Source organism: Coloeus monedula, assembly GCF_965178545.1.
Source record: "Coloeus monedula genome assembly, chromosome: 8".
In the NCBI taxonomy this organism is placed as follows: domain Eukaryota; kingdom Metazoa; phylum Chordata; class Aves; order Passeriformes; family Corvidae; genus Coloeus; species Coloeus monedula.
The window spans coordinates 18320160-18346791 of record NC_138788.1 but is presented as its reverse complement, the minus strand read 5'-3'; the positions used below and the strand labels follow the sequence as shown (position 1 = coordinate 18346791).

Below are 26632 nucleotides of genomic sequence, written 5' to 3'. Positions count from 1 at the left end.
TCCAATAAACTCTGTGCCATTTTTGCAGGCTATTTAAACAGTATACCACTATCTCTTTTAATTTTGTCGTCTTTGTACTCTGAAGACAATCATACATTTTGTTTCCTCATCACTCAATTTCTGCTCCAACTTTCTTTTCTTTCTCACATCCTACCTAAGACTATGACTGGTCCCTACAGCATTAAGTATTTGCTAAAACACTGGAAGGACTGTTGGGCTATCTTAACCTGTGTATTACAGTTACTCAGACCTCTGATGAAGAATGAAAGAATACTACATAACATGAACTTGAAACATTTTTTTCAGATTTTTATGTACCATAGATTGTTTCAAATGAACCAATTATGATACAAAAGAGGAACAATTTTACAAATAAAAGGACCAAGTGGTCTGACAGCTTTGACACACTGGTGCAATCTAACAGCTGCTGATTCAACTCCTTGGTCTTCTTAGAAAATCTATTTATGGCACAATAAAATAACTTTTCAAACAGAAATAGCAGATCCTATTTCTGATGCTACAGAAGCCTGACCTTAACTTATGCACTACTTTTTCAGAAGTGATGTTAGAAGTTGCTGTATGCAGAAACAGGCTAATTGCGGATACTGGCCATGAATAATTGAGGAGATCAAGTCTTTAGATTTCCAGTTAACTTCTTTTCAACTAAAGAGTGTTCAGGTAGACTGTTCAGCTGCCCAAAGTAACATATATACAGATTGTCCTCTCACTGGATATTCCAGCTTAACTTCCTTCCATGGCACAGGCAGGAAATTAGCTTATGCTCCTCACTGGTGCAGCAAATACTACCAACCCCCACTTACACAGAAAGTCCTGAGTTCCCAAGTATGAGGGATTCTGGTGATGAAAGCGCCTTTCCCAGATAGCTGCAACGCCTGAAATGAAGTTACTGCCTGGAGATGAGTAAGTAGCACACACAACACTTACCAAACCCTACAGCGGGGCTGTGCAGACTCCAACTCACAGATTTACATAATAAAGAGAGCAGGCAGTATTGTGGATAACAGAAAAACAAATCTGTAAATGCTTGTCTGGCTAGATACAAGTCTACAGAAGCCAACAAGACCTATAAATCATGCTTTTTTTTGGTGAGTGCCAATAGTTCATTATAAATCAAAAATTTAGGATATTAAACATTGTCCACTATTCTAGTAAAGGTTGTGTGTACATATAGAGAGATTTTCAACTGGAATCCACTGCAGTCATCTTATCTAATGACAACGAATAGATGTAACGGTATCTGCTACCTGTGTCCCTGCTGCTTTGTGAAGCTGCATCATTCTCCACATTGTAGATGACTGTCCCCTGGGAGTCAGAGGAGAAGTGACTGACCACAGACTCATGGTGCGCCTGTTTATAAGGATAGCTGTCTGTAGAGGAATCTGTCCGTGTATCACTCGAGATGGAAGGTTCTCTCCCTGGGGAAGAAAGAAATGTCAAGGAAGCAATGTCAAATTTCAATCTTTTTCAGCTATTATAAAAGCCAAGAAAGGCTAAGAAAAGAGAGCAAGGGCAGCCATAGAGAAGTTAACAGAAAAACAGAATACCAAAGATACCAACTCAGATTCAAGAACACCAGAGATTATGGGAAAAGCCTGCTCCTTTGGAAGCAGGGACACAGTGTCACTCCTTCTGAAAACCTGTTTCTTTCTTTCTCTTTGGTAACTCCAAAGTTATCAAATCCTTTTAATATGCCAAATTAAACTACATCTGTTGGACTGAAAGTACACATTAGTACCATACTGAAATTATTGTTCATTTTCAACACTGTTGAGTGCAACTACAATATGAAATAAACTGCTTTGGGGAAAGTAAAAAAATTACTGAAGTACAAAATCTTAATAAGGGTAACAAGAACATCACGTTATAATACAGGCTTCATCTATTATGAATCAAAAGCTTATCTAGTATAAACTTTGTACTGAAGTACTTTTAGCTAAAGCAAAGTAACCTGCTCTGTCTCATTGATCCCCTACTGAAAAATATGAAGCATCATGGTTCAGTTTAAGTATAGTAATTCCTGAACTCATTAGAAGAGGTGAAAAAGGCAATCTCCTCCCTCCAATTTCAGTACATAAAAATAAAAAATCTGAACAGTTTGAAGACTAACCCTAACCCATGCTAGATCATAAAATGTGTAAAATGTTGGTCATTTTACATATGTGATGTATACACTCCTTAATACACAGGATGTTAGCTTCATACTCATTTCTCAGTGGAGAAATTAAAGAAGAAAAAGCATATTAAAGAAGGAAGTCCTTCTTATGTTTAACTGCAAACACTGAGCCTGAGAGCATTTCCCATTTTTGGTGAGAACAAGTCTTGCAGTAAATGTCCTAATTAAGGATGGTTTAGAACTTTAAAGTCAGAAGCTTCAGTTATTGAAGTCACCAGTTAGCGTTCCTCTCTACATCCACACCACACCAGGTCCTTCACTTCCCCACCCCCCAGTTTCTTTCTCCAAACGTTTTTGGAAAAGACTGCTACCCAAACAATCAACAGTCTTGGACCAAGAGAGAGGTTCACAGATGAAACACTGGAAATCCTCTTCAGAATTCTTGATCAGCTTTAACAAGCAACAAGGACCCCTGCTGACAATAATACACTCCAAAGAAGGAAAGTATTTCACACGCCGCACTTCAGTGTGAAGGTACAAGGCACAGAGCCCACACTTCTTACCCGAGTCTTCACTGTCATAGCAAGTCCTGCTATATTGCTGTAAATCCACCTGAGGGGGCAAGTCTTGTGTTGACACTGGAGTTCCTCTTGGATCTGCATAGAGCAGCAGCAAAGGCTGATAGTGACCCTTAATGCACTTTGTCACAACATCCTTCCATTTTGGACCAATCTGAATTGACAACCAGAAACAAACAAAACAAGAAACGTTTTCTGTCATCATTTTCTATCATAAGTTCTCTTTTCCCCCTGTAGGAAACAGAGGAATAATAACTTATGCAGTTAGGGGAGGATTTGATTTACAACCCTGGAAGAAGCTAGGTCTGGCATAATTGACAGAGAATTATAGACCTTAAGCAAAGAGAATCACAAACCTGTGTTTCTATAGTTTTAAGTAAATGGGTGTTATGGTGAAGGGTTTTAAGTATAATAATGTGATTTTATAGTTTAAGTTAAGAACTTAGATGTTGTAAAAGAAGCTTCTGTGTGTGGACGCGACTTAACGAGCCATTGGTTAAGATACAGCTGCACGGCAGTGAAGTACCACAGGTGATAGGTTGTAAAGTCAAAAAGTTTCGTTTTAAGCGCCTATTGGATTAGAAAGTTATAAATTGCTATGTAACCCTTTGTCTTGTGACTATTTGCCATTACTCTGATGTATTGCAGATCTCACATCTCGAGACTGATGCCTTATTCGTTATTTCAAGCAATAAATCCTGTGTAATTGCATAGTCCCATCTCTCTTAATTGAATAATCCGATGGGAGACCCGAAGACTCGGGATCCAATATCCCCCGCTGCAATTCTTTCAGAGTTCAATTTTCCACCGACATGATTTAACTCTTTCTCTAGCCAGCACTGACCTGGACTCAGCAAGAAAATTCCTGAGCCAACCTAACTAAAATCCAGGTATTCACCATCCTATGGCTAAATAGATTACAAGTCCTGCTAAAAATACAACTACAAAAATAATCCTTCCCTTTCAGATTTTTTTCCGTAAAAACCTTTTCATCCTCTGAAATGTCCTAACCTTGCATCAACCAAACAGCAGAAGAATTTGTTAATGAACAAAATGAACAATAAAGATATCAGGACAGTAAATTCAAGACAAAGCTAAATACTTCAAGTGTGTGAATATTTCTGCTGTGACAGAACCTCTGCAAGCACTGATAAACCAGGCAATTAATTCATATAGTAATACTAATCTCAAAAATCTTCCCCATGTATTAATACAGGTTTCACCTAATATGCTGAACATTTACTCCAACAAATTTGCTCCATATGTGAATATTCTACTAAGGAAGTGCAGTACATAGCCTTGGCAAAATTCTTCTGCTGACAAGTATGACTGTAAAAGTGAATAGAGATTTTTCCCATTGAGACTGTGTTTGTCATGACTACAGGAGAAAATTTTCCTTTCTCACCTTTGTGATTCCATGACTAGAAAGAAAAACGGAGAGTGGTGTGAAATAATGCCAAACAATCTAATGGGTTATAATGTCATGCCAAGATCCCAGCACTGGTGTCTTTAATGTCAAGGACCTCATGCTTGGTGAAAAGGTTTAAAAAAGCACTAACAGAAGAAGCAGAATATTTGTTGTTGGCAGCAAGCACTAGGGAAGACTGGCATGTAGACACTTCAGAAGTCCAAAACCAGGCACTAAATAGCTATACTGCCTGTCAGCAAGGTAAACAGATGTGTGTTAGCGGTATGCACAAGTAAACTAGCTTTTCAAACAACAGCATAAAAACAAGACTGAGAGACAACAGAACAGAATTAAGAATTGGGTTTCTGAGATTTCTGGTGTGCTTTTTTTGAAAATACTTCAATTTGCTGAGAAAAAAAGGAGTAATAAATTTGTGGATCCTGAGTGGAAAATCAGCAAAAAAAAATCTCAAAATCTATAGAAAACAGTACAGATTTACACACAAGCAGCTAACAAATGTCCAACAGATCATTTTCCTAAACAATTTTTTTCTCACCTCTTTGACATGAGCATCATCAAAGTACATCCACTTGCGGATTTTAGTTTGGAAGAAGAAGGTTGAATAGTGTTTTCCATAGTAACAAATCATTCCCACCAAATACAGCTCTGAGTGTTTTGCTCTATCATCAGTTACTCTGAAGAAGAGCTTCAAGAAGGGAGGTAAGAAAAACAGAAGGAGAAATTAATAAAGCGCTCAGAATTTTAGATACTGCTTTATGTTCAAAGACCTCGAAGTACTATAGAGAGGTGCTGTATCTTTTACTTCAAAAGATAGAGAAAACAAGGCAATAAATAAGTAATCATGCAACGTTTAAGCAAACACAGAGACACAGACCAGAAATGGATTCTGACCAACTCACCAGATGCTCATAAATTGAGTTGGACTTGGAGAATGTGTCTACTTGAAGGAAGACATTAACAACAATGAAAAAATAACCTGTTACATAACTTCAATGTGGTTCTGTTTTGAAAATTTGTATTCTGTGTCATGCTTGCTGATTATATCAAATACTGTTTAAAAAATTCACTCCTTTTTGCAGAAACAAAGTGGTTTGGACAGCAAACAGCTGGCATTTATTCTGACTTTAGCAAGGACTATCCAGAATTTAGCATGGACCAGTTTATGATGCTAAGACATAAAAGATGAACTGAAGACATCAGTAGATCAAAAGAATTCAGCACACAGAAAAAAAAATCCTATTTAATTGAATTTTATTAATGTAAAATGCACAGGTCTCATGTTTTAGTGCATTACTGCTCTACTACGCAAAGACCACACTTTCATAACCACATTTCCATCAGCTCACACTGATTTTGGTACACTGTGCACTGGACAGTGCATTTTTTTTTTAACATAAATGTGTGTATATATGCAAGCTATTTTATGTAGTATCTCAATGCTATGGTAAGACACAGCTACAGTTTGGTATACCGGTAATTCAGCTCTAAAGCATCAGTTAATGCAGAGTAAGTGAATCCTCCAGGGGACAAACCTCTGGATCTTATGTAATTCAGTCTGTCATTCAATCACACAGTGCCAGCCACCACCTCTTAGAGACTGTTCAGCTACAAATAACTCTTCAGTGTTATGACCACACATTTCACCAAAAAGAGGAGCTAAAGGTAAATAACAACCCCAAAGACCAGCAAGCTACATTTTGTCTTCAAAAGAAATAGAAATAAACTTCTGTTCTTTAAAATGAAAGAGCACAGATGTATTTTCATAGAAATAAAACAACCCCGATCCAAAATTTCCTTTCACCTGAAACTATTTTTAAAGTTTCAGACATTTCAGAAACACACTTAACAGGTTTTACTAAGGCTTTCAGAGACAGGTCAGATCCTTGGTTCTGTCCTCTATTCCTCTCTTTATGGATGCTGAAAAGGTAAAAGTGGCAACTTCATATTTTTCTCAATTTGCCACTACAGACTACCATGAAAAAGACTGTCTTTGTAGGTAGTGCCAAAGTACAGAAAACTCACATCTCCCAGTTTAAGGCAAGTTCCCAGACTGTGAATCACATCCTCAGCCAGATCAGAGTGGTCTGAGTCCCAAACCAAGCCAATGGTGATGATTTGTGGCGAGTTCATCAGCACACGACGAATACGGATCTTTTCCCCACAGTTACTCTGAGCACAAAAATAAAACAAGACATTGAATATAATCCTTCTCTTATTATAATATTAGGGCAAGGCACTAACAAGTGTAAGTCTCAGAAGTACAGCTTCCAAAGAGGAGGTGGTGAAACACAGCAGATATGCTCAGTGCCAAGGTAGGAGCTTCTTGTGTCATAGATGAGATGTGCTATCAAGACTATCCAGCATTAAGTGAACATGGCTGATTCTTCCTCATGCTATTGATAATGATTAAAACATAGAGCACAAAAATAAGCTTATTTGAAAATAGATAAGCAAGCATACATGAAAGATCCCAATAACAGTCTTGGGAATTGGAGGGAAAGGTCACTTTTGATTAGAATCACAGATTAAAAACTGTATTTACAGAAACCAATGCTTTATATGACAGTGTCAGAAAAACTTTCTGCTTTGCTGAAAAAGCAGAAAAAGTCCTGCTTTGTTGTTAAATTCCAGTGTTTCTACAGAGTACCTCAAACATCTCATCTTAGATAGGATAGTTAGGTCAATATTCATATAAATATGAGACGAGCAGCTGGAAGATCAGGAGAATAAGAGTTGCTTTAATAACTCAGGAATTCTACAATTCTTATTCCTGTTTTGATTTTTCCTCCCATTTTTTACTTTTTAAGTAAGTACCAGTGCATTTTGCAGGGGAGGGGGGTGTCAGTGACACAACAGGGTAGGGGGGACACGACAAAAACTATGACAAAGTCCATTTGCAACATTCACTTTTTCTCTGAGGCACATCACAAAGGTACCCCCGCAAGATTCCAGGAAAAAAAAAACGTTTTCATACCGAGAATTGTTTCTCTTGTCTACAGAGTCCAATTTCACAATTGGATATAATAATTTCTGACACTAAAACCAGGGAAGTCCTCCCCACAGCAATCTAGAAAATTTAACCAGAATTTCAGTCCCAACCATCAGGGAGAGCCAAAAATGAAAAATTAAAAAAGCAGAAAGAAACTGTAGGGGACTCCGATGTTTAAATGTGGATATGAGGTTCTGATATTTAGATTACTTTATTCACATATATTTTGAAAGGGTCATTTAAAGTATAAGCAATTCTGTTTATTACCTCCCAACCAACCTTACTCTCAAATTGTGTTCTTTGTTTCAGCATTGTCAACATGACAGCAGGAACAGGGCATCCTGATAAAAAGCTTCCCTTGAGTAACTTTGAGGCCACACTTAGCCAAACCTCTATAGAAATTCTATTGACTATAAAAAGAAAGGGGCAGCAAATGCTGGTATGCAATTTATCCAACTTATTATTTCACAGTCAAATAGCAGTTTGCCCTGACCAAGAACATATTTCTATTAATTTTCACATTCTTTGGTTATTAAATAGATGGACTTACATGCACCTTTTAAATGACAATAAAATATCTTATTTTTTTTTACTTAGATAAGTGAGCCACTATTTGCCAATATTTAAAAAAGTATGTATTTCAATGGAGACTTTTAATCAAGGTTTCAGAGCTATAAATTGGGAGAGAGGCCAGGTATAAAATGGAAATACTTACACTGCCCCCAGGGACCAGGTACACAAGTCCTCTTAGAGACTGTATTGCTTCACTGACAACTGGTAATGCACCTAACAGTAGCTTTATATGAAGCAGCAACTATGTAGCTGTTTCCTGCCCTATCTATTAATCAACATGTACAGTTTGATGATAACTATTTTTGCATATTTATTAAAAGGCAGAACAAGATATTAAACTCTTACTTTGGAAATCTAGCACTTATGATATACATAAAAAATAAGCATCTATTCCTGTTCTTAATACTTGTGTCTAGTCAAAGAGGCACTCATCACCACTAATTTTTCCCTTCCTTCATTGAATAACTGTGAGATACTGAATTCACACCCAAAGAAAACTAAGGCTACTCACTGGACAGTTTCGCAGGTCCCCCATAGTGCTGGCGTTCTGCAGGAGCTCTCCAAACATATCCGGAGTTGGTTTCTCTCGCCTCTCCAGCATACAAATAGCTTGATTGCTTCAGTATAGACAAAGTATGGAAAAAAAAGTTTAATAATAAAATAAAAACACAAACCCACACTAAGCTAGTATACATTTCACCTAAATTTTGTTAGCATTAAGAAACTTAAAATACATAACACTTTTTATATTTAATATTGTAGTACAGAAAAAACCACATAATTAATTGTGAATTACTACATCTTCCACAAAAATAATGCATAAAGAAAACAAGTCAAACTCAAAACAGAAATAAATGGCTTGACTTAAATTTTATACCTTCGAAGAAAATTTCAGCATTTTGATAAATACTTGGTTTCAAAATGAAATACTTGCTTCAAAATGTGTCCCCTTCGATAAGCACAATTATAGCAAAGTAACACTTTACTGTATTTATTAAGTATTTACTATTTTATTAAGTATTAACATACTTAATAAAATTACAAACAAAAAATAGCCCAGTACCCAATTTATTTCACTGTCCAAGTTGAAAGAAAGATGACAATATGAACACAAGAATATTAGTACTCAAAGCATGTTCAAGTTTAAAATGGCTTCAGAGGTAAATAAATATATTACTATGTATTGGTACTTTTAAAATAATGCATGACTTAAGATCTATTGTGATATTTCATATAAAATACTGAATACCATTTACGTGACTATTTTACCCTTTTTCTAATAAATAATATTCTGATATACAGTGTCTGCTGGAACCTAATGAAAAACTACAGCTTGATGGAACAGCAGGCAGCAGCCACAAAGGGGGATGCTTTACGGTACTCTTGCTACATGGGTAAAGTGGTACCTTTTTAAGAACTGCATGTGAAGAGAAATTAGCAGTTCTCATGACAATTTTTTCAGGCTCTGTAACTACATATCTTGCATGCCAGACGTTAAACAAAGAGAAGTTCTAAATCTCAATAAAATTTTCAAGACAAGTAACAGATTCCTGCCTCAATCAGATTCAAAAAGCTTTTAACTGAGCAGACATCTACTCAAAGAAGACTTCTCCAGCATTAGTTCAAATAATCTGCTTTAGACCTGTGCTCATGCCCTGTGCACCACCTTTAATGAAAGGTCCCAGTGACCAGGACAGTTCCCCCATAACTAGATTAAACAAGAGCTATATATTCCTCCAAGGAAAGAGGACTTGAGGAACTACAGGCTGATCAGTCTCACTCCACCACCTGGGGCCACAACAGATCAGATCAATCCCCTTGGAATCAGCTCCAGGCATGTGAAGGACCAGGTGAGTCAGAGCAGCCAGCATGGATTTACCGAGGGCAGACCACGTCTGACCTCCAGTGAGAATTTCCCTTTCTGCATCTTCCCCATGTCATCGTGGAACTGCCCTGGTCACCATGGAGGAGGAAAAACCCTTACAGTTCAGAGCTGGAACAGGAAGCCCAGAGAAGTCATGACATTTTTGTCCTTTAAGCTCCTTCAAAACTCAGCTATACACAACACCAAGGAGCCTGATTTAGCTCTGAAGTCAGCCCTGCTTTAAACAGGAGGATGGAATAAATGTCCAAAGGTCTTTTTCAATGTAATTTTTTTATTTTTCTTATCTGTCTTCTTAAATCACCTGCTCACACATTGAAGTCTTTCAAAATGTACAAGAGTCCTTGCCACTACAGTTGTTAAGATTCAGAATCATAAACAAGCAGACACACTGCTCCATGCCTAAACTGCTATCTTCTCCTTTACTAAATCCTCATGTTCTTTATCATAGCTATCAAAGCTCCGCCAACTTTGAACAAACCATGTTCTAGACATTTAAACAATCAAGATCATAAAGATCAAACGGCAACACCAGCATGGGGGGGGGAGGGGGAAGAAAAAAAGGGAAAAAAAAAGTGTGTGGGAGGTGGGGAAAGTTCCCTGTGAAAAAACTCAACTCACCAGAGTGAGGTTGTGGAAATATAATGTACCATCTGGATGAAAGGTAACGGGTCAGAGGTGGCACCACAGCTGGTACAAACACACTAAAGAGAAAGAAAATATAATGCATTGACAAGACTAAACAGGTATTTCCACTGCAACACTTCTGGCTGTACATTTCCTTCCTGTGGCAATGCATGTTTTAGAAATGAAAACACAAAACTTGAGAACTGGCGATTGGTATTAAGCGCATATCATTACCTCACCTGCTCAAATAAAGTCATTGCAAACTTCTGATGGGAAACACAATGTGGTGCAGTGCAAATATCTTCCTTCGTCTCATCTGCAATGTGGAAGTGAATTCGCATTAGCAGGTTTTCCTAGCCAAAGGAAAAAAGGAAGAAGAATGCATTAGATAATTTCAACTGCAGACAAAAGTTAAGATATAAATCACAAAAGTATGTCAGATGCCATAATGTTACAGACAGAAGGCTCCTGCAAATTTTTGGAAGTTGCTTCAAAAACAAAGAAGTTGGTATTTCTGGTATACAAAAGAAAATGGCCTCCACTTCTGATTTGAAATGCTGCATGGTAACCATTTATTTTATTTACTAGCACTGCCGAAGATTCTGCTACTGATTTTTCTGTCCAATTCTCAAGCATCCACGGATGTGACCAAATATAACAGAGTACCTATGCAGTTTTAAAATCACTGGATTGACATTAACTTCTCATCAACACAAAATAAATCAACTCCTCCATTCCACAAGAGCTTTGAAATATGACACATCATCTACATTCTATCAAAAAGAGGGAGAACTAATAATAAAGAGGCAGACTACATCCTGTATGAAACAAAAGGACTGAACATTTCCTAGACATTAATTCATACATCTACATCTGTTTTAAAGTTCCCAGGAGTTTTTGTCCCAAGACCTTCTCTCCTCCCATTGTTGTCAACACTAATCTGCGGGTGCCACAAGTCTCTTAACAACTCTTCCAGCAGAACACTTTTCACCAACACTATTAGCTGCCTGGGTGGTCTATAGGCCTGCAATAAACAGGTCAAGATTAATTATTTGGCAAAACAACTATAACATTGCACAATTTCCCTTGAAAAATTTTCCTGTGAAAACACAACTTCAAAAAACCGGCAAACAAAATGTCTTTTCACCCTCTTGAGGTGACCCTTAAAACTAGAATCCTGGATCATTCTTTTAGTGCAATTTTTTCATAATTCACATCTAAAGCACACTTGAGAATCCAAGCAGTACATATGCTAAAGTAAATGTAAATACGGTTAACAATGATATTACCATTTCCAAATCATTTGTTTGGGGATCTCTCTGTGCACTTTTCCAGGCTAGACATGCAAAATGTGTTGCAATTTGGGGAAAGGAGAAATGGAGAACAAAAAATTAAGGGGAAAAAAAAAAACCCAGGGAAGATTGCATAGTGGTGGGCCACCTCTGTGCCTGCCAAACCATCTTTCAGTTATACTCACAAAACATTCAGCAGCATCATCCATGATGCCCAGCTGGAAACGTTGCTCATCCTGAAATGTCTTTGCAAGAGCAGTGCGCAGGGCATCAGAAGGCAGTACCTTCTCACTACTGCACTGAAACTGGTTGAATATACCCTAGTAAAAAACCAAAAAGATAGTTAAGGTACTGCATTTTTCAAAATATAACTCAATTTATCTGAAAACAAACAGCAAACATTTAACTTGTTTGGATCCTGCAACACACAGATACTTGTATGGTACACAGACTACAAGAGAAAATCCTAAAAGTCCTTCCTTTGAAATCCTGTGCACCTTTGTGTATTTCTTCCTTTCCTTTCACATATACAAGCGAGGGCTAGGAGTTTAGGAGGAAATTTCCCTCACTGTCAATCCCCCATGGATCTTTATTTCTCCAAATCTGATTCCTGAAGCAAATACAATGAACACCAAAACTTCTCACTTTTTATTCCCATTTCTCACTCTCCATTTAACTTTCTCGCTTCCACCTTACACATGCCACTTTGTTTCCTCTTTTAAGCAACTCTTTCCAAACATCTGTAGCCCTTTAACAGCCGCAACTTGATAGCACACTTTAAAGAAATTTACCTTTCGTAAGTCCAAGAAGGTAAGAATTAGATGATTTTTGTGTGAGCATGCAGGAGGGAAAAAGCATGATGTGAATAGAATATCAGTTCCTATGTATAGCCAGCTGTTCACTTGCTGCCATAAACCTGCATTTTCATAACTGTAACTCACACATCACCTGGGTAACCATTTGCAAGGATGAGTAGTTCTAAAAAGACACATTATTGTCTGAAGTGTGGGTTATATGCATGAAAGTTCTGCGCATATTCCCAGCTGATTAAACCCCCATGTTTATTTTGTGTGCTTGCATGCACGTATGTGAAATATCCGAAACATCATCTGAACAGTTAACTTTCACTGTGCCCTTCCTACAAAAACAGGAACATAATTCTGCATGCAAAATCCTCAGTTTAAGTAAAAAACTTCTAGTTCTTATTTTAATACAAGACAACTCTCCATCACCACTGTGTTCTTTCTACATCATGTAATATGACAAGCAACCATCTTCATCAGTGTCAATCTAAAAATTCTGCTTGTCCTTTCCTATAAAACTTTCCTCACAATTTCTCTAAAGACTGTGGAAAAGCTCAATTCATACTACAGGAGAGGAAAAAGGGATCACCTTTAATTGTGCACCAGTCCTCTTTACTGCCTCCTAAACTTAGTAAAACAAGGAGAAAACCAAATTGGTTCACCTGTTTGATTTTCTTTCAAATCTATACTAATCTGCAGTATTTCACAATTCATGTAGCACTTCTTCCTTTAATTACAGAAACCTTCTCCCCAACATACTTAGGATCTATATTAATTGGAAATAATCTAAATCTTTTTCTCCTGTAACTATTTTTACTTGTTTCTTTTCAGGAATTGAGAAGGTAAACTGGGAAGTTTGCCAAATGGTACAACCTTGTCTGTTTTGAGGAAGCTGGAAAAAGTGCAGAGCACAGCTGTCACTGCACAGGCAGCAAACCAACCTCCACGCCCCTGCCATTTCTGCCCATAGGAATGGTACAATTTATAGTGCTGACATAATCTAAGATAGATGTAATGTGCCAATCTCTTTTATTTTGTTGGTCCTCAAGGTGCTCATTCATGGGTGAGAGCCCATTTTGCTGAAGCCCACAGCTCTCCTACTATTGCTTTTATTAGAGTATCACAGAATCAGGAGAAAAGCATAATGAAGAGAAAGCCGTGAGACAGTATCATACTTCGTGAATTACAGACAATACCCCTCCTCAGCTATCATTTATATATACATACATAAAACTGAAAGAATGACAAAGTCTCTGCACTTAAACTTGATTGCCATTTCTGTCACTCTGGCAACTGAGCAAGTTTCATTAGTGAATTTTCTGATTTCAGTGACCCTCAAAAAAAAACCAAAGGCAGTGAAATATAACTCCATCCTGCTTCACACTTGACATGAAATAGTTTAAGAGCACTTGAAAATATTCACAACTGTGCTTTAGAAATGTGTTTATTCTGTTTGCTCAATCTCACTTCACAGATTTGGAAACTGAGACACTTGTCTAGCGACTGGTCCACAACCTCACTGCTGTGAGCTGATGGGCAGGACCTGGTTTGCTTCAATGAGAGCCCTGAAATGGCTCTGCACCACCGGGGGTGAGAAACAATGCAGGCTTTAAACTAGGTAAAAGGAGAAGCAACCAAGAAAACTGAAACTCTTCTTTTAAATTGCACTCTTTAAAGAAACAGTATACTTACCATGGAACAAAAAATTATTAAGCAATGGCAATTCTGCGAAGAATGCAAAAATCAGGATGTAGCAGATCCCAATATTACACGGAAGAATGCTTCCTCAAATTTGTAATGACATAGCACACAATGGTACAGTCTTATTTAGATTACAAGGGAAAAAATATCTTAAAACCAGTGAGTAACTGTGCATTTTAATCTAATAAAGATCAAATCTTATTATGTCATTGCACAGTGCTCTTTAGAGCATGTTGGAACCCAGTGCTTGTAGGGAGTCCCAAAAGCACCTCAAATGGAGTCAAAAGCACTTTGAGTTTGGTTTTCCTTAGGTTTTAGTCAGTGGGGCTGGGTTGGAGTTTTTTGGGGGAGATGGGGTTGTTGGGGTTCTCCCCTTCAGAACAGGTCTTTCTTGTCTCTCAACCTCCGATGAACAGGTGTGGCATTTCCTGCATTTTCATCACTTTAAATTACCTAAGTCAGATCTCCCTCCTTAATTTAAGGTCTTGCCTGTGAGTGATACTGTTAATTGCGCAAACATTTGTTCCGAACACAGGTATGACAGCCAGCTGGGTGCAGACCTGGAAAGCCCTCCTGATTCTGCCCCAGGAGTTCTCATGGCACCTTTCTTCCAAGTGTTTATGGAACATGAGAACTTTATAAATGAAACATTCAAACTTCATTCTCCTCCACATACTTCTTCTGAAACTGAAGATGGTGGAAATCCCATCAGTGTACTGACTGCAGTGATGATCTCTTTCAATGGCTACATTCCAACACAAATGAGCATGTCCCTAACAGTGGCAACAAAATGAATGGATGCTGCTAAAAGCCTCATGAAAAAAGGAAGTTTCTTCCATTTTACCAGTTTGCAGTAACTAAAATCAAGGATGTTGAACAAAAAACCAATTAGCTTAACATAAAATCTAAGAATTACTAATACCATATTAATAGCAGTACTTTGGTTTCTACACTGAGGACATGCTCTTGGCATGTTGGTCAGTCTACAAGCTAAGACAGAGAACAGTATGAGCAAGGCATTTTTCAGATAGAGAGTCTGTGTTCTGCTTATACTTCATTCCTATGAGGTCTGTATGGAAAAGAAGCCCATCTCCCTTCACATCCTCTTCCCTACAGCTCTTCAAAAGTCTGGAAAGGGTAGCAGAGAATAAAATTAGGAAGTGCAAGTGTTCTTCAAGACCAATAAATTTGCAAAGTCCACCCAGTTGCATATAGTCCTTCCCCAAATACTAAGTCAAGATCAACTCCAGTGACATTGCTACCTTTCACCAGCTTGCTCTCAGATGAGTCAACCATCCCAATCAATCAATTGTAGGGCCTTGCTTGGCTTTTTACTTTTCAGAAGGCTTTTTCCTAGTTTTTTACCTGAAGACTTCATATCTTTTCTATTACTACACAGACAGGCCTCTGACACCCATCAGAACAAAGCCCTGTTGAGTCAGTGGGCTTCCAAAATAATGTCCTCCACTTTGGGAAGCATGAATTTTCTAGCTGTATTTGATCCTTGATCAATATAAAGGAAAACAACCTAAGGCTTGAGACAAGGAACATTTATCATGCAACTCCTCAAGAAACCTTGAAGATATTTCAGAACACTAAAATTCACATGCATGATCATAAACCAAGTTATTTTTCACCTGGTTTAGAGAATAAAAATAGCAAGTATATTTTTAGGTAATTCATGGGATTTACATACATTCTTGGGAGATCTGCTCCCAATTATCTTTAATAGTATTTGGAATCAACTTCCTCCCTAGGAAAGTATTCCATTTATTTGGGGTAAACTGACATCTGTAGTGTGTAACTAACTATACTGATGAAACCAAACCTGATACACATGCACATGTGCCTTTTTAATCAAGCATGCAAAAGGAGGCTGACATAAGAATAAATTAATGGCTGAAGACAATAAGCAACAGCTACTGAATCAGATCAGCGTTCGTGCACTGTAATTTTGAGTTGTGTCCTTGGCAGCTTTCTGACAACTAACTATTCCCTTTCAGAATTACACAGAAGTTTCTTCTGTATAGGGATATCACTGCAGCTCTAGTGGTATGGTATTTCAAAGAACAAAACATGTTCACCTCAAATGCCTTAGTATTCCCTACACTAATCAATTGTTTCTGGGTTTTGGTGATGGGGTTTTTGTTTGTATAATTTTTTTAAGCTTTCTCTCCATTTCAATAGCATGCCCTTCTTACCCTGTTCAATTCGGTGAAGCTTTTTTTCTTGCTTTTAATACCTAATCTCTCATTCAGAACATCACACTCTCCCAGTGAATCCTCATACTCAGTACAACAACCTGTTTCAAATGGCTGCTAAAGATCACTTTTCCCCTATCCAAACACATCAGCCTCCACCCACAGTATTTCCACTAGCTCACATTTCCTCCCCAGATTTCCTCATGGTATATTCGCCTTCAAGGTTGCAATAAATTCTAGCTCTATTTGGTTTTGTGTTTTTTGATCTCTTTTCAAACCTCCAAGTCTGATAACAATCAACTTAGATTTCCATTTATTCCTTTCTTTTTATGTCTCTTCCATTTGTACTCACACTGTACCCTGAATATTAAAATCAGGTCCCCAATACAGACTGTCAAGTCAGGCACCCCTGGCTACTACCAAAATCAAGTAAAAATAATACTTTCTACAAGTATTGTTTAGGAGGGTGGCAGGAAAAGAAATCCAAATCATAGAATATGCACATCTACTAGGTAATAATTCACTAACTGCTTGATCAAGATCAAAACAGCCAACTGTTATTTGGAAGCTTCAATTACCAGTTTATTAACTGAGGAAACTGTACTTGCTGCTAGTTTATTTGGCAGACAGTTAACTGCAAGTGCCAACTGAAAAAAGACGTTCAAACAATAAAAGTAATTATTTTATGTATTTTGACTATTGTTTTACCCTGAAATACTACTGTGATTTGAAAAAAGCATGAAACAAGAGGATTACTCTCTCAATCACATGACGAACATTTCAAAATAAATCACTCCATTTCAAGCAAGTGGCTTATCAGAACCAACTATAGTCGTTCTACTTTTTAAAGCGCTGTAAAACCTTACTGTTCTCTATTTTCATCTTAGACAACAACATCATTTCTACATAGAAATTCACATTCTTCCTGCTTTTGTTGCACATGACAAAACAACAGAAAAGACCAGCCCTATTGGAATTTATCAATCAATAGAACATTCTTCTTTGTGACCTACAAAAAACACTCTGTCCTATATCCTGGCACTGTGGAGCTCCCAGTACAATCCCTGGAAGGAGAACAAACTCTCTGTGGCATGCTCAGTACAGTGGACGGATTTCCCCCTTCCTACCCTCTTCCAGCTGTGATAAACACCAAAGCGAAGTCATGCTGAAAAAAAAAAGGAAAATAAACCAACTCATAGTAGACTTCAGCATAAATAATAAAACAAAAAGCTGTTCCAGTGTTTCAGCAGGCAAACCACACAGTGGTAAGGACAGCTTGTGTATTGAAAAAAATATTTAAATAATGCCACATCTTAAGGAACAGTGTTTGGGATTCCAGCACAGAGTCTGCAGCTCTCCTGTTTTACAGCTGTTGATGCAAGGCTCCTTCCAAATAACCAAGGAAAGTATATCTGAAATGATTTTAAGGTTCATTTTCTAGCCACATAAAGACATAGCACATAAAGTTTTAAAATCAAGAATTTGTGAAATGGAAGTCTTCAAAGTGGTACAAAAATAAAATGTGATTTGATCAGGTATGACATCACTGTTCTGTGATCCCATATTTGAACTTACAAGTAAAATTCAGAGAGCTAGCTGAGCATTTACAGTAAATACTGTGCATGATATCAGAATCCCTAGATACAGTTGCAGGAAGCCGAAAAAGCGTGGAAAAAATACAACTTCTTCAGTGTTATTCAAAGGCTAAATTTAGCTTAGAGAAGACTATCTTCCTCTAGAGTCAAAGAGAAGAGGATGTCACCTTCAGAGTAACATTTTAGAGCCAGAGAAGAGCACGAACCCTCCTCTCTGTACAACACAGAAGGTGTCAGGTACGCTATGAAGGGACCCTGAAGTGAAGTGGGGGAACATGGCATAGGCTCCTCCCCACAAGTGTTGTCCCCTTCCCAGGCCGGGCTGGAATCCGAACATGCCAGCATGCTCTGAAGAAGAGTAAACATGTCCTGCCTCCACCTTGCTTGGTCTGGACAAGTATGTTGGGCAGATCCACCTGAGAGCATGCAAGGCTAATTACCTCTCCCCAGCCCCTAACAGGAGATTTTCGCATGGTATAGAGCTCCAAATTCTGGTGTTCCCACTGGATCCAGCCACTTCTTCTCCCTCATCTTAGCAAAGCCTAAGGCAAGATTCAAGAGAAAGAGGATGTCAAAGATCTGGAGGCTAAGCCAGCATTACTCTGGCAGGACAACAGTTAAAGGCTTCCAGAGCAGAATGGAGAGCTGGGGCAGATGAGCACAGACGGGAGGGGATGACCCTGCTGCACTGGGACACAAAACATGCTCTTGGTGATGCTTGCAGTATTAGGTGCACATTAAGCACATAATCCCACTTGTCTTAAACAAGTTTGCACATACCATGTACCAGACAGACAGACTTTCACAGGAAAAAAAAATAGAGCAATTTGAAAACACTGATCCAGAGGGCAGCAGAGAACAAGTAAATACTTTAAACAGATTTCTCCCCCTTCTACTGCCTGCTTAAGGAGTTTGAGGATGAATGTGACCATCTCCATGGTTTGGGGCTGTCCCTTGTGAATACCCCGACCTTTTCGGCTGCATTCAAGCAAGACAGCTAATGTTTCTGGTCTCCAGAGGTTTTCTGGGGGGTCGAGGGGAGGTTTGCACCTCCAGTTTCACTTGGAGTCAAGTGACAGCCTTTAAAATTCACCTTTATAATAATATTTGACTTGATAACAACATGAAAATGGGGGGGAACTTTCAAGTACTTATGTACACACATCAACATTTTACATAAGATAATAAAGGTGAAAGCTCGGCACATTATGACCCAGAGAAAGAGGTTCTGGAACAGGCTTGGGTAGAACACACAGCAATCTCCCATGAAGAACAGACTAGATAGAGAAAATGCTAACTTTTTGATTTGGATCCAGTTGGAATTTATTTACTTTTTCAAGTATTGGTTGCTGCCCACATTCATAAATACTTGTCTAGGTAATTCTTTAATTGCTTATGAGTTCTTTAAAGCTTCTGTGAGCTCTAGGAATTCTGCACACAACCAGACACAAGTTTCCCAAAATGTGCAAAAGTAGTACAGGATTTGGTGCAATAGTATTGTTTTATTGGAAATTAAGGGTTGTAACACCTCCCAGCAAGGAACATTATTGCTAAGAACTTCAGGCAGAAAAAAACAAACAAAACCAAAAACACACACATACACAAAAAATCCCTGCAGATATTTGAGAGTGAAAAGAGAGAGCAGCAACTTTTTCAAAGGCTGCTTAATTAAAAAAATAAGCATATGGCTGCAGGCACAGAATTTGTAAATTCTGCCAACTTCACCTGTCATTTAAAAGTTTATAATAGCACACTACGCACTTCAAAACATCAAAAGCAAGGATTTTACCAACAAAACTACACATTGTTTGACCCAACGTATGCTTTTAATACATATATTCCAGAGATCCTGTCATCTTCCAGTTTTACTGTAGTGCTTTCCCTCTCATACGGGTACTGCTAATCCACATGCATCTTTGTCCGGAGCTCATCTTTCAAGACCAGTTCCGCAAAGGTTCGTCCTCTCCTTTTTCCCGTAATATCCTTTCACATCCCTCTCCCTCTTTTTCAGTACTCTATACAGAAAGACTTTTAACTATTATCTTCATATTAAAACCTGGACTCCAGTGCAGAGTTGAGAGTCTACTTTCACTCATGGCAGAACCTGTCTGATCTCCTGGCATTTCTTTGATACATCATGCTGTAAGGTTACACCCCAGAATGGTGAAAGCTTACATTCATGGTAAATGCCTAAATCCTTTTCTTTCTGACCTCATCTTGGCTAACAAAGAATGCCAACAATCACTTGACATTACTCGAGGGCATGATCCAAAAAATATCTTTACATCATCCCACTGAACTTAATGAACTCAAATCAGATCATGACTAAGTCTTGCCATTCCCCTTTAAGGAAGGGGACATGCAATACTCCATCTTTTCTTTGTCTGAAGAGCTGTATCTCACTTTGGATGCTCTACCTTGCTCCTCTGTTACCTCCTCTTCTGATGATAATGCTGTAAATATCATCCTCTCTCATAATTTCAACAGATACAGCTTGAGACAAATTTCCCTTCAGAAAAAGATAAATTCTCTTACTTCATTCCTTAATAGTCTCCTCTTTGCTGTTTATTTGCGAGGAAAAACCCCTTAATAACAGTCCAAAAACTCACTAGATAATTCATTTCAAGCCTGTCTCTACCAGAGCCCCTGTGATATTACTTAACAGCACCAAGACAGCTGTTATATCATAAATATTGTCTGGGAATGTCAGATGATCTTAATTTAAACCTGCACACTCTGCCATCTTCATAAGACATGCTGTCTGTCCTTTTCATTACTGCACATAGAATTCATGACACAAATTCTCCCACAATTAATTTATATATTTAGTTGGATTTTACAACACACTTGTGATCAAAGAAAATGTCTCAGTCTCAATTTCAGAAAGGGAAATCACTGCTCAAGAAGATTAAAGATGGTATTTTCATCATCTTTGCATCATGTCTATTTCTCCCACAAGAACCTAGGGGTTTGAGCTAGCAAAATTTAGAAAGGAGGCCACAAAAAACCCCTACAACTGCAACAAATTGATTGATAGAGACAAACAGAGACACAGGATTGCACAATTTACTCAAGTACATAGCAGTACTCAGAATCAGAGCTAGCATCTAGATCTTACTGTCCAGGCAGCCTCTGTAATGGTCAGTTATTGCATCTGCAGCTACAAACAGAATTGATATTTTTTAAAACAGAGAGTACAAAGAGCGGAGCCATTTAATACAGACATCAATATTTACAGTAGAAAATAGCCTTTTAGTCTTACATAATCAACACTTTTAAACAGAAAGGCTTAGCTAAATGGCCTTTGCCATCCTGACGTTTAAAGCAGCTCTGAAGGGAAAGGTAAATGTTGATGAGCACACTAACTGTACATGGTATTATATTCGTACACCAAATGATAAATTGGGGAAAATTAAGCAAATTTTTATTTTACTGCTTGAAGTAATGGAGACTCACAATGACCTGCACACCATTAAGAAGAGTCCTTGTAACTGAAACTTTACCAATGGTATTTTCACAATGTTTTGGCTTGAACACATTTTAGAAATTGGGTCTTGGACCACTAGCTATCACATTTATCCTGCTCTCACAAATTTTCAGGTGCAAGTTTGATTATATATATTAACTAAATATCATATATATTTCCGTTCAAACTTTTAAAAAATGGTTTTCAATGTATTTCTAACTTTTACCTTAAGAGCACAGAAGATGCAAGAATCACCCATACATTTGTGCGTTGTGATCTGCCGGAAACTGCGGCGAAAAATGTCCAGGTGCCAAAGAACCTAAAACACAAAAAGGGGCAGAGCCAATTTTATGAATATATAAAATAAAATACTTCATAAGCTTCTGATTAAAACTGCACATGCTGAATAATCCAAGGAGTCATCAGTGAACATTGCGTTTAAAAGGGGTGCCTTTTATCTAACTGCAAGTTGAAGTTTTCAACTTTCCTCTTTAGCTGTAACCTTCACATGTTACTTTACAGTAGGACCTTCCTCTGAATTTCTTGCCACGTGCTTTTAAACTAGAAAACTTGCTTCTTTACCCACGTAGCAGTGCTAGCTTAAACAGCACATGCCTTGACTGCTCTCCTGTGCTAGCACCAGGGCTGGCTGCTGGGCAACAGCACCATGCAGCTGAGCAGAGCTGCCAAGGACACCCCATGGACTGCAGGGAATGAAACTCTTCCCTTCTTCCAATCCTACACACCTTTCTTGTTCTGAGCAGAAAGCCCAGATGCTGAAAAAACTGAGCACCAACAGCATACACATTAACAAGTTCATGCAAGTGAAAGTGGTGAAACACTAAAATCCGTTATGCCCAATATTATCGTCACTAAGTGCACTCATAGGCCATGATTACTAACCATAGCCTGTTAGGGCAGCTATACCTTTCTCTCAGGACAGGTATGGTGGTAATACCAGGTATGTGACTAGGCAGGGTCACAGCACAGAAAAGCAAGCAGGCTTTTATATGTTCTGCTAGCAACGACAGGTGGCATTTGCTCTAACAGCACTATGTTTTTTATTCTTCAGTTTTACCACTAAACCTGTGCACTCTTGAGAAACTATTCAAATTTGTATCTGTAAAACAGCAACAATACCCATCTCTGAGGTGTTTCACAGTGAGCCCTTTATGAAACGTGGTCAGCACGGGCAATTGCAGCTTCAACTAACAGTAACTGAACTTTCCTGCAAACCTCAGTGTCACCAGCCTTTCAGAAGGCAGAAAGGCTTGAACTGAAAGAAACCCTGACCTAAATCACGTCCTACCAGGTTCTGGACAGAGCAGCAAGGTCCAGGCTGACATGTGACTGGCTAAATGCCTCATTAGCACAAACAGAGGAACCGAACTTCTTATTTCTGATGAATTTGCCTAGAGCAAGAAAAAATTTAGCACCCTGGCAAAGTTTCTGCTGGTTTCAAGAAGTGTTTCCAACAGGAAAATTTGTATTTAAATCATAGTAATATGTAAAAATCTTTAAGTTTCCCAAAACTTCATAATTACCATGGCTATGTTTATACTCGACTATCCCTGTATTTAGGGCCTGGGAGGCAACATAAGCCTTGAAAACATCTGATTACACACAAACATTCCTGAAGAACTACTGCAGACTTTACCAAAGGACAAAAAAATTACATTTAGGAATGAGTCCAATTTTTTTATGTAACTGCCTTTGGAGTTTAGCTTGAATGTTTATAGAAATTTGTAAGAGCAAGGAGCAAAAAACATTCAAGAGCAGTTCAGACTAAGTGTTAAAAAATTAGGATAAACCCCAGAAGTATGTATTTTATGAAATTATTACCATCTTGTCTTTTTTTTTTTTTTTAATTCAGCTTTGATCGTAAGTACTTTCAGTATCCTGTCTCTCTTGAGATTTAGAAGAAAAGGGTTTCTGTAGCAGACTAAAGACCAGGTCATATGCTTTCATCTTCTTGTATAGCATGCAGCTGATGTTAGGATCTACTTAGTCCTGACCTAGGTTCACTAACTCAGTATTAGGAGGCAGCCAGTCATTACACCTTACAGCTGGCAATTGATGGTGATTGATACAGAACATCACCGGAAATATCTCTTTGTTCTGTATTTCCTAATATATTAAGCCTATTGAGGGTCATTGTATTATTTGCACTGGGGCTATATGGAAGCCTGAAGTTCGTTGAGAACCTGATTGTGCCCATGGAAAAAAAAACCCAAAAAACAAAAAAAAACCCAAAACAGAAAACCAAACCCATAGTGACACAGTCTGTGCTGCACAGAGAAGTCATTATGAAGGGATGGATACTGATATGAAGGGGTTTTAAGCCCTGCTGCCAAAATGATTGAATCTCAACCATCAGACATTCAAAATATCTAAATGGTGACAAGACCTGTATAACAGCCATACCACCCCACTGAATTTGGCACCAGAAAAGGTTTTTCTTCTAAATCAAAAGGTAAACACTCAGTCATTTAAACTAAGCTACAAATCAGCCACCAGAAAGAAAAGTGCACTACATAAAATGAATCTTGTATAGGTATTATCAAACCTTGACCTTGAGTGGTTCAACAAAAAAATTAAATTTACTTTTAAGGAGTATCCATTCTGCAAGCTATGCAATATTCTATTATTTTAAAATAAATTTTCTATGTATATTTTTACCTTTGGTTGACATTCTACAAGCCTACACAAACAAGACATTCAAGTACAGTAAATGATGACTAGGTAAATTTGACTGTTGAATTCACCAGGAAAACCTAAAAATTAAAAAGCTGCTCAATAACACTATCTGTTTTTCCAAATGTAGCTTTACTCTATCTAGGCCACCAGTAATTATGTACTCAAGTTTCACTATATTTGTTGCACAGTGCCTAGGACAATACTACAACAGACAGAGGGCAAAACGAGAAACACTGTTTATTCTGTGATCTTACCTGTAGCGCACTATTCAGGAAGCAACTGTTCTGTCCTGGTTCATTGCTGAGACCTTTACTGGGTGCTATTGAGGTGGTATTTCGTGGAGTAAACATGCTCTGTACATTCCCCCGACCGACAGAAAAGTAATTTCTTTTCCAAGACATCTTCCAGTTTCAGCTGTAGAAAATGCAGGTTTAGGCTGGCAGAATATTTGATTTGATCAGATCCTTCCTTTCAAAAAATTCAAAACTGGAACAACATCCAATCCTCCTTAAACTATTGTTGAAACAGTATTTATCCTTTTGCCAGGACTCAAGGAGTTGGCTTCTTTTAAATCCAGCCTGGGATGCTATTCTTCATTTGCTGCTAACGCATGCAAAAACCTCCTTTACAAGCAGCCACATAGAACATTTGCAAAGGGAAGGAATCCATGGTTGTGCAAGTTCATGTTATGCTGCTTCTCCCTCTTCCAAACAGGCAGTAACTTCAGAGAACAAATGGCAAATCAAGGAGGTCCCAGACTCAAGACAAGAAAAACAACAACTTCCTCCCACACCCCCAAAAACACAGCTTCTGTAATCCTTCTATAATCCTACTGCAGAAGATGGGAAAAATCCAATTAGTAAGGGAGCAAAGAAACCAAAACACAACCTTGGCAGCTCCCTTTCAGTTACATCTATCTTGAGTGACGAAAGAGACATTATCCTCACAGTGGAAAAAGAAGTAACTCCAGAACGTGAGAGCGAAGAGCTCTAAAGAAGCAGAAAGTCTCCAATACAGTTGTTCTAATTCTGCATGTGGTCTTTAGAAATTTCTTCTCCTGATCCTCCTTTTGCAATCGGAATGCCCAGCCGTGCCAGAAAGCTTGAGAGAGAAAAATAATCAAATGCTTGCGTCATTTAATTACTCTCTTGGTTGTGTGGTGTTCTGCCAAGACCAGTGTTGCCTCACCTCCCACAATACACTGAATCTTCAGAGACAAAGCAAAAAATGCAAATGTTCCTCCACCCAAAAAATAAAATAATACGGAAAAGAACAGAGGATTCTGAGAAAAGCATGTAGGAGCAAGGAGGCTTGGAGTATGCTGGAAGGGTTAAGAAGGAAACTAGATTAAAAAAATAAACCACAACATTCAAGTGAACCCCATGGCAGTAGTCAAACATATATATCCTTTACAATCTTGTAGTGTTATTTTTTTTGACGTATCTTATTCATTCAAATGACTACACGAGGATTTCTCATTCTATGAATAGATGTTAACACATTCTCCACCCTAGAACTGGGATTTTGCACTGAACATTGAAAGCACAAGGCCCATCCCTGACTCAGCAACCCACAGCACTCTCCAGAAAAAACCAGTCTCCAAATTTCCTTCATCAGAAACGATGTGTACCTCTAAAATGCTACTTTATCTAGGTACTTGGGATATATGATGTCTTATAAAAGGCATAGAAGCTTCTGAAGACAGAACAATTATTCAACAGAAAGTGCTCTTCCAACAAGTTCACGTTTTCCCTCATCTCACAAGAAATTGAAAAAAAAATTATTTAAGAAATTGCTAGAAAAAGGAACTACAAGATTCATGGCAAAACTTTTTTTTTTTAAGTTCTCTCTAGTGTAGTCCATCCATATTTATAGAAACTTGCACAGTATTTTCCAGGGACATTCCTAATGACATCTAGAATTATACCACTTTTGATACACCTAATAACAACTGCAATTACCTATTATGGCTGGTATGAGCAAGATTACTCTAATCCAAGTGTACTTAAGTATTAATTGCATCATGAAGTCACTACAGAATAGACATACATAGGGTTTGTCCATCAGCAAAAAAATTCACTGAGAGTATACCACCTTACAAAGATACCCTGGGTATCTGTGAAGTCATGTTCTTCACCTTCCACACAATTATAAATTCTTCATCTCCTGTCAAAACACAAAGAACTTCCAAAATACCTGCAAATGCATTACAGCAGCCTAACACATTCCCCTCTAGTAATACTTCATTTGTACTTCTGTTAAACTCATTCTACAAATGCTAATGAAGTCTCAGCATTGCTGTAAGGCAGGCAAATATCTACACACAGATGAGTAGTCATCTTGGTTGCCAGTGTGCCATGCAAAATTTCAGATGTGCTTGCAAGCCTGCAGACACAGACCATTACCGTGCCTGTCGCACAACATTCCTGAGTGCTGAACTTATACAGGAATCATTCCAAAGCAATTTCAGCCTCAGCCCCCTTTCTTTGCTCAACCCCTTAATGAACCATGAGCCAACCATACTGTGTGAGCTATTCAGGGATCTGTTTAGGGACCTCTGTAAAGCAACACCACTTGCAATAGGTGCAGTGGCTAAGCCTGTGTTGCAGACGGAGCAGAGTGCTGCATGTAATGAGCCAAGACAGGCAGGCTCTGTGCTGCCTCA

At 38.2% G+C, this 26632-nt stretch overlaps 1 protein-coding gene across 10 annotated transcripts in view; it reads right to left on the bottom strand.

Moving 5' to 3' along the window:
• Positions 1-26632, bottom strand: part of USP54 (ubiquitin specific peptidase 54) — a 94424-nt gene that overhangs the window by 22611 nt on the left and 45181 nt on the right. For 8 of the 10 annotated variants that reach the window (XR_014226600.1, XM_082285790.1, XM_082285795.1 and 5 more), the window contains 10 exons: positions 24222-25068; positions 21497-21589; positions 11690-11824; positions 10452-10565; positions 10207-10289; positions 8215-8320; positions 6164-6310; positions 4677-4826; positions 2698-2866; positions 1266-1436 (listed from right to left, as the gene is read on the bottom strand). Coding sequence is in view for 9 of the 10 variants with exons in the window: in XM_082285790.1 (XP_082141916.1) it covers positions 1266-1436; positions 2698-2866; positions 4677-4826; positions 6164-6310; positions 8215-8320; positions 10207-10289; positions 10452-10565; positions 11690-11824; positions 21497-21589; positions 24222-24368 (1315 nt within the window). In the remaining variant the exon portion in view is untranslated. Of the gene's footprint in view, positions 1-1265; positions 1437-2697; positions 2867-4676; positions 4827-6163; positions 6311-8214; positions 8321-10206; positions 10290-10446; positions 10566-11689; positions 11825-18244; positions 18347-21496; positions 21590-24221; positions 25069-26632 lie in introns of those variants that run through there. The other 2 variants (XM_082285796.1, XM_082285797.1) reach the window with 2 other exon arrangements.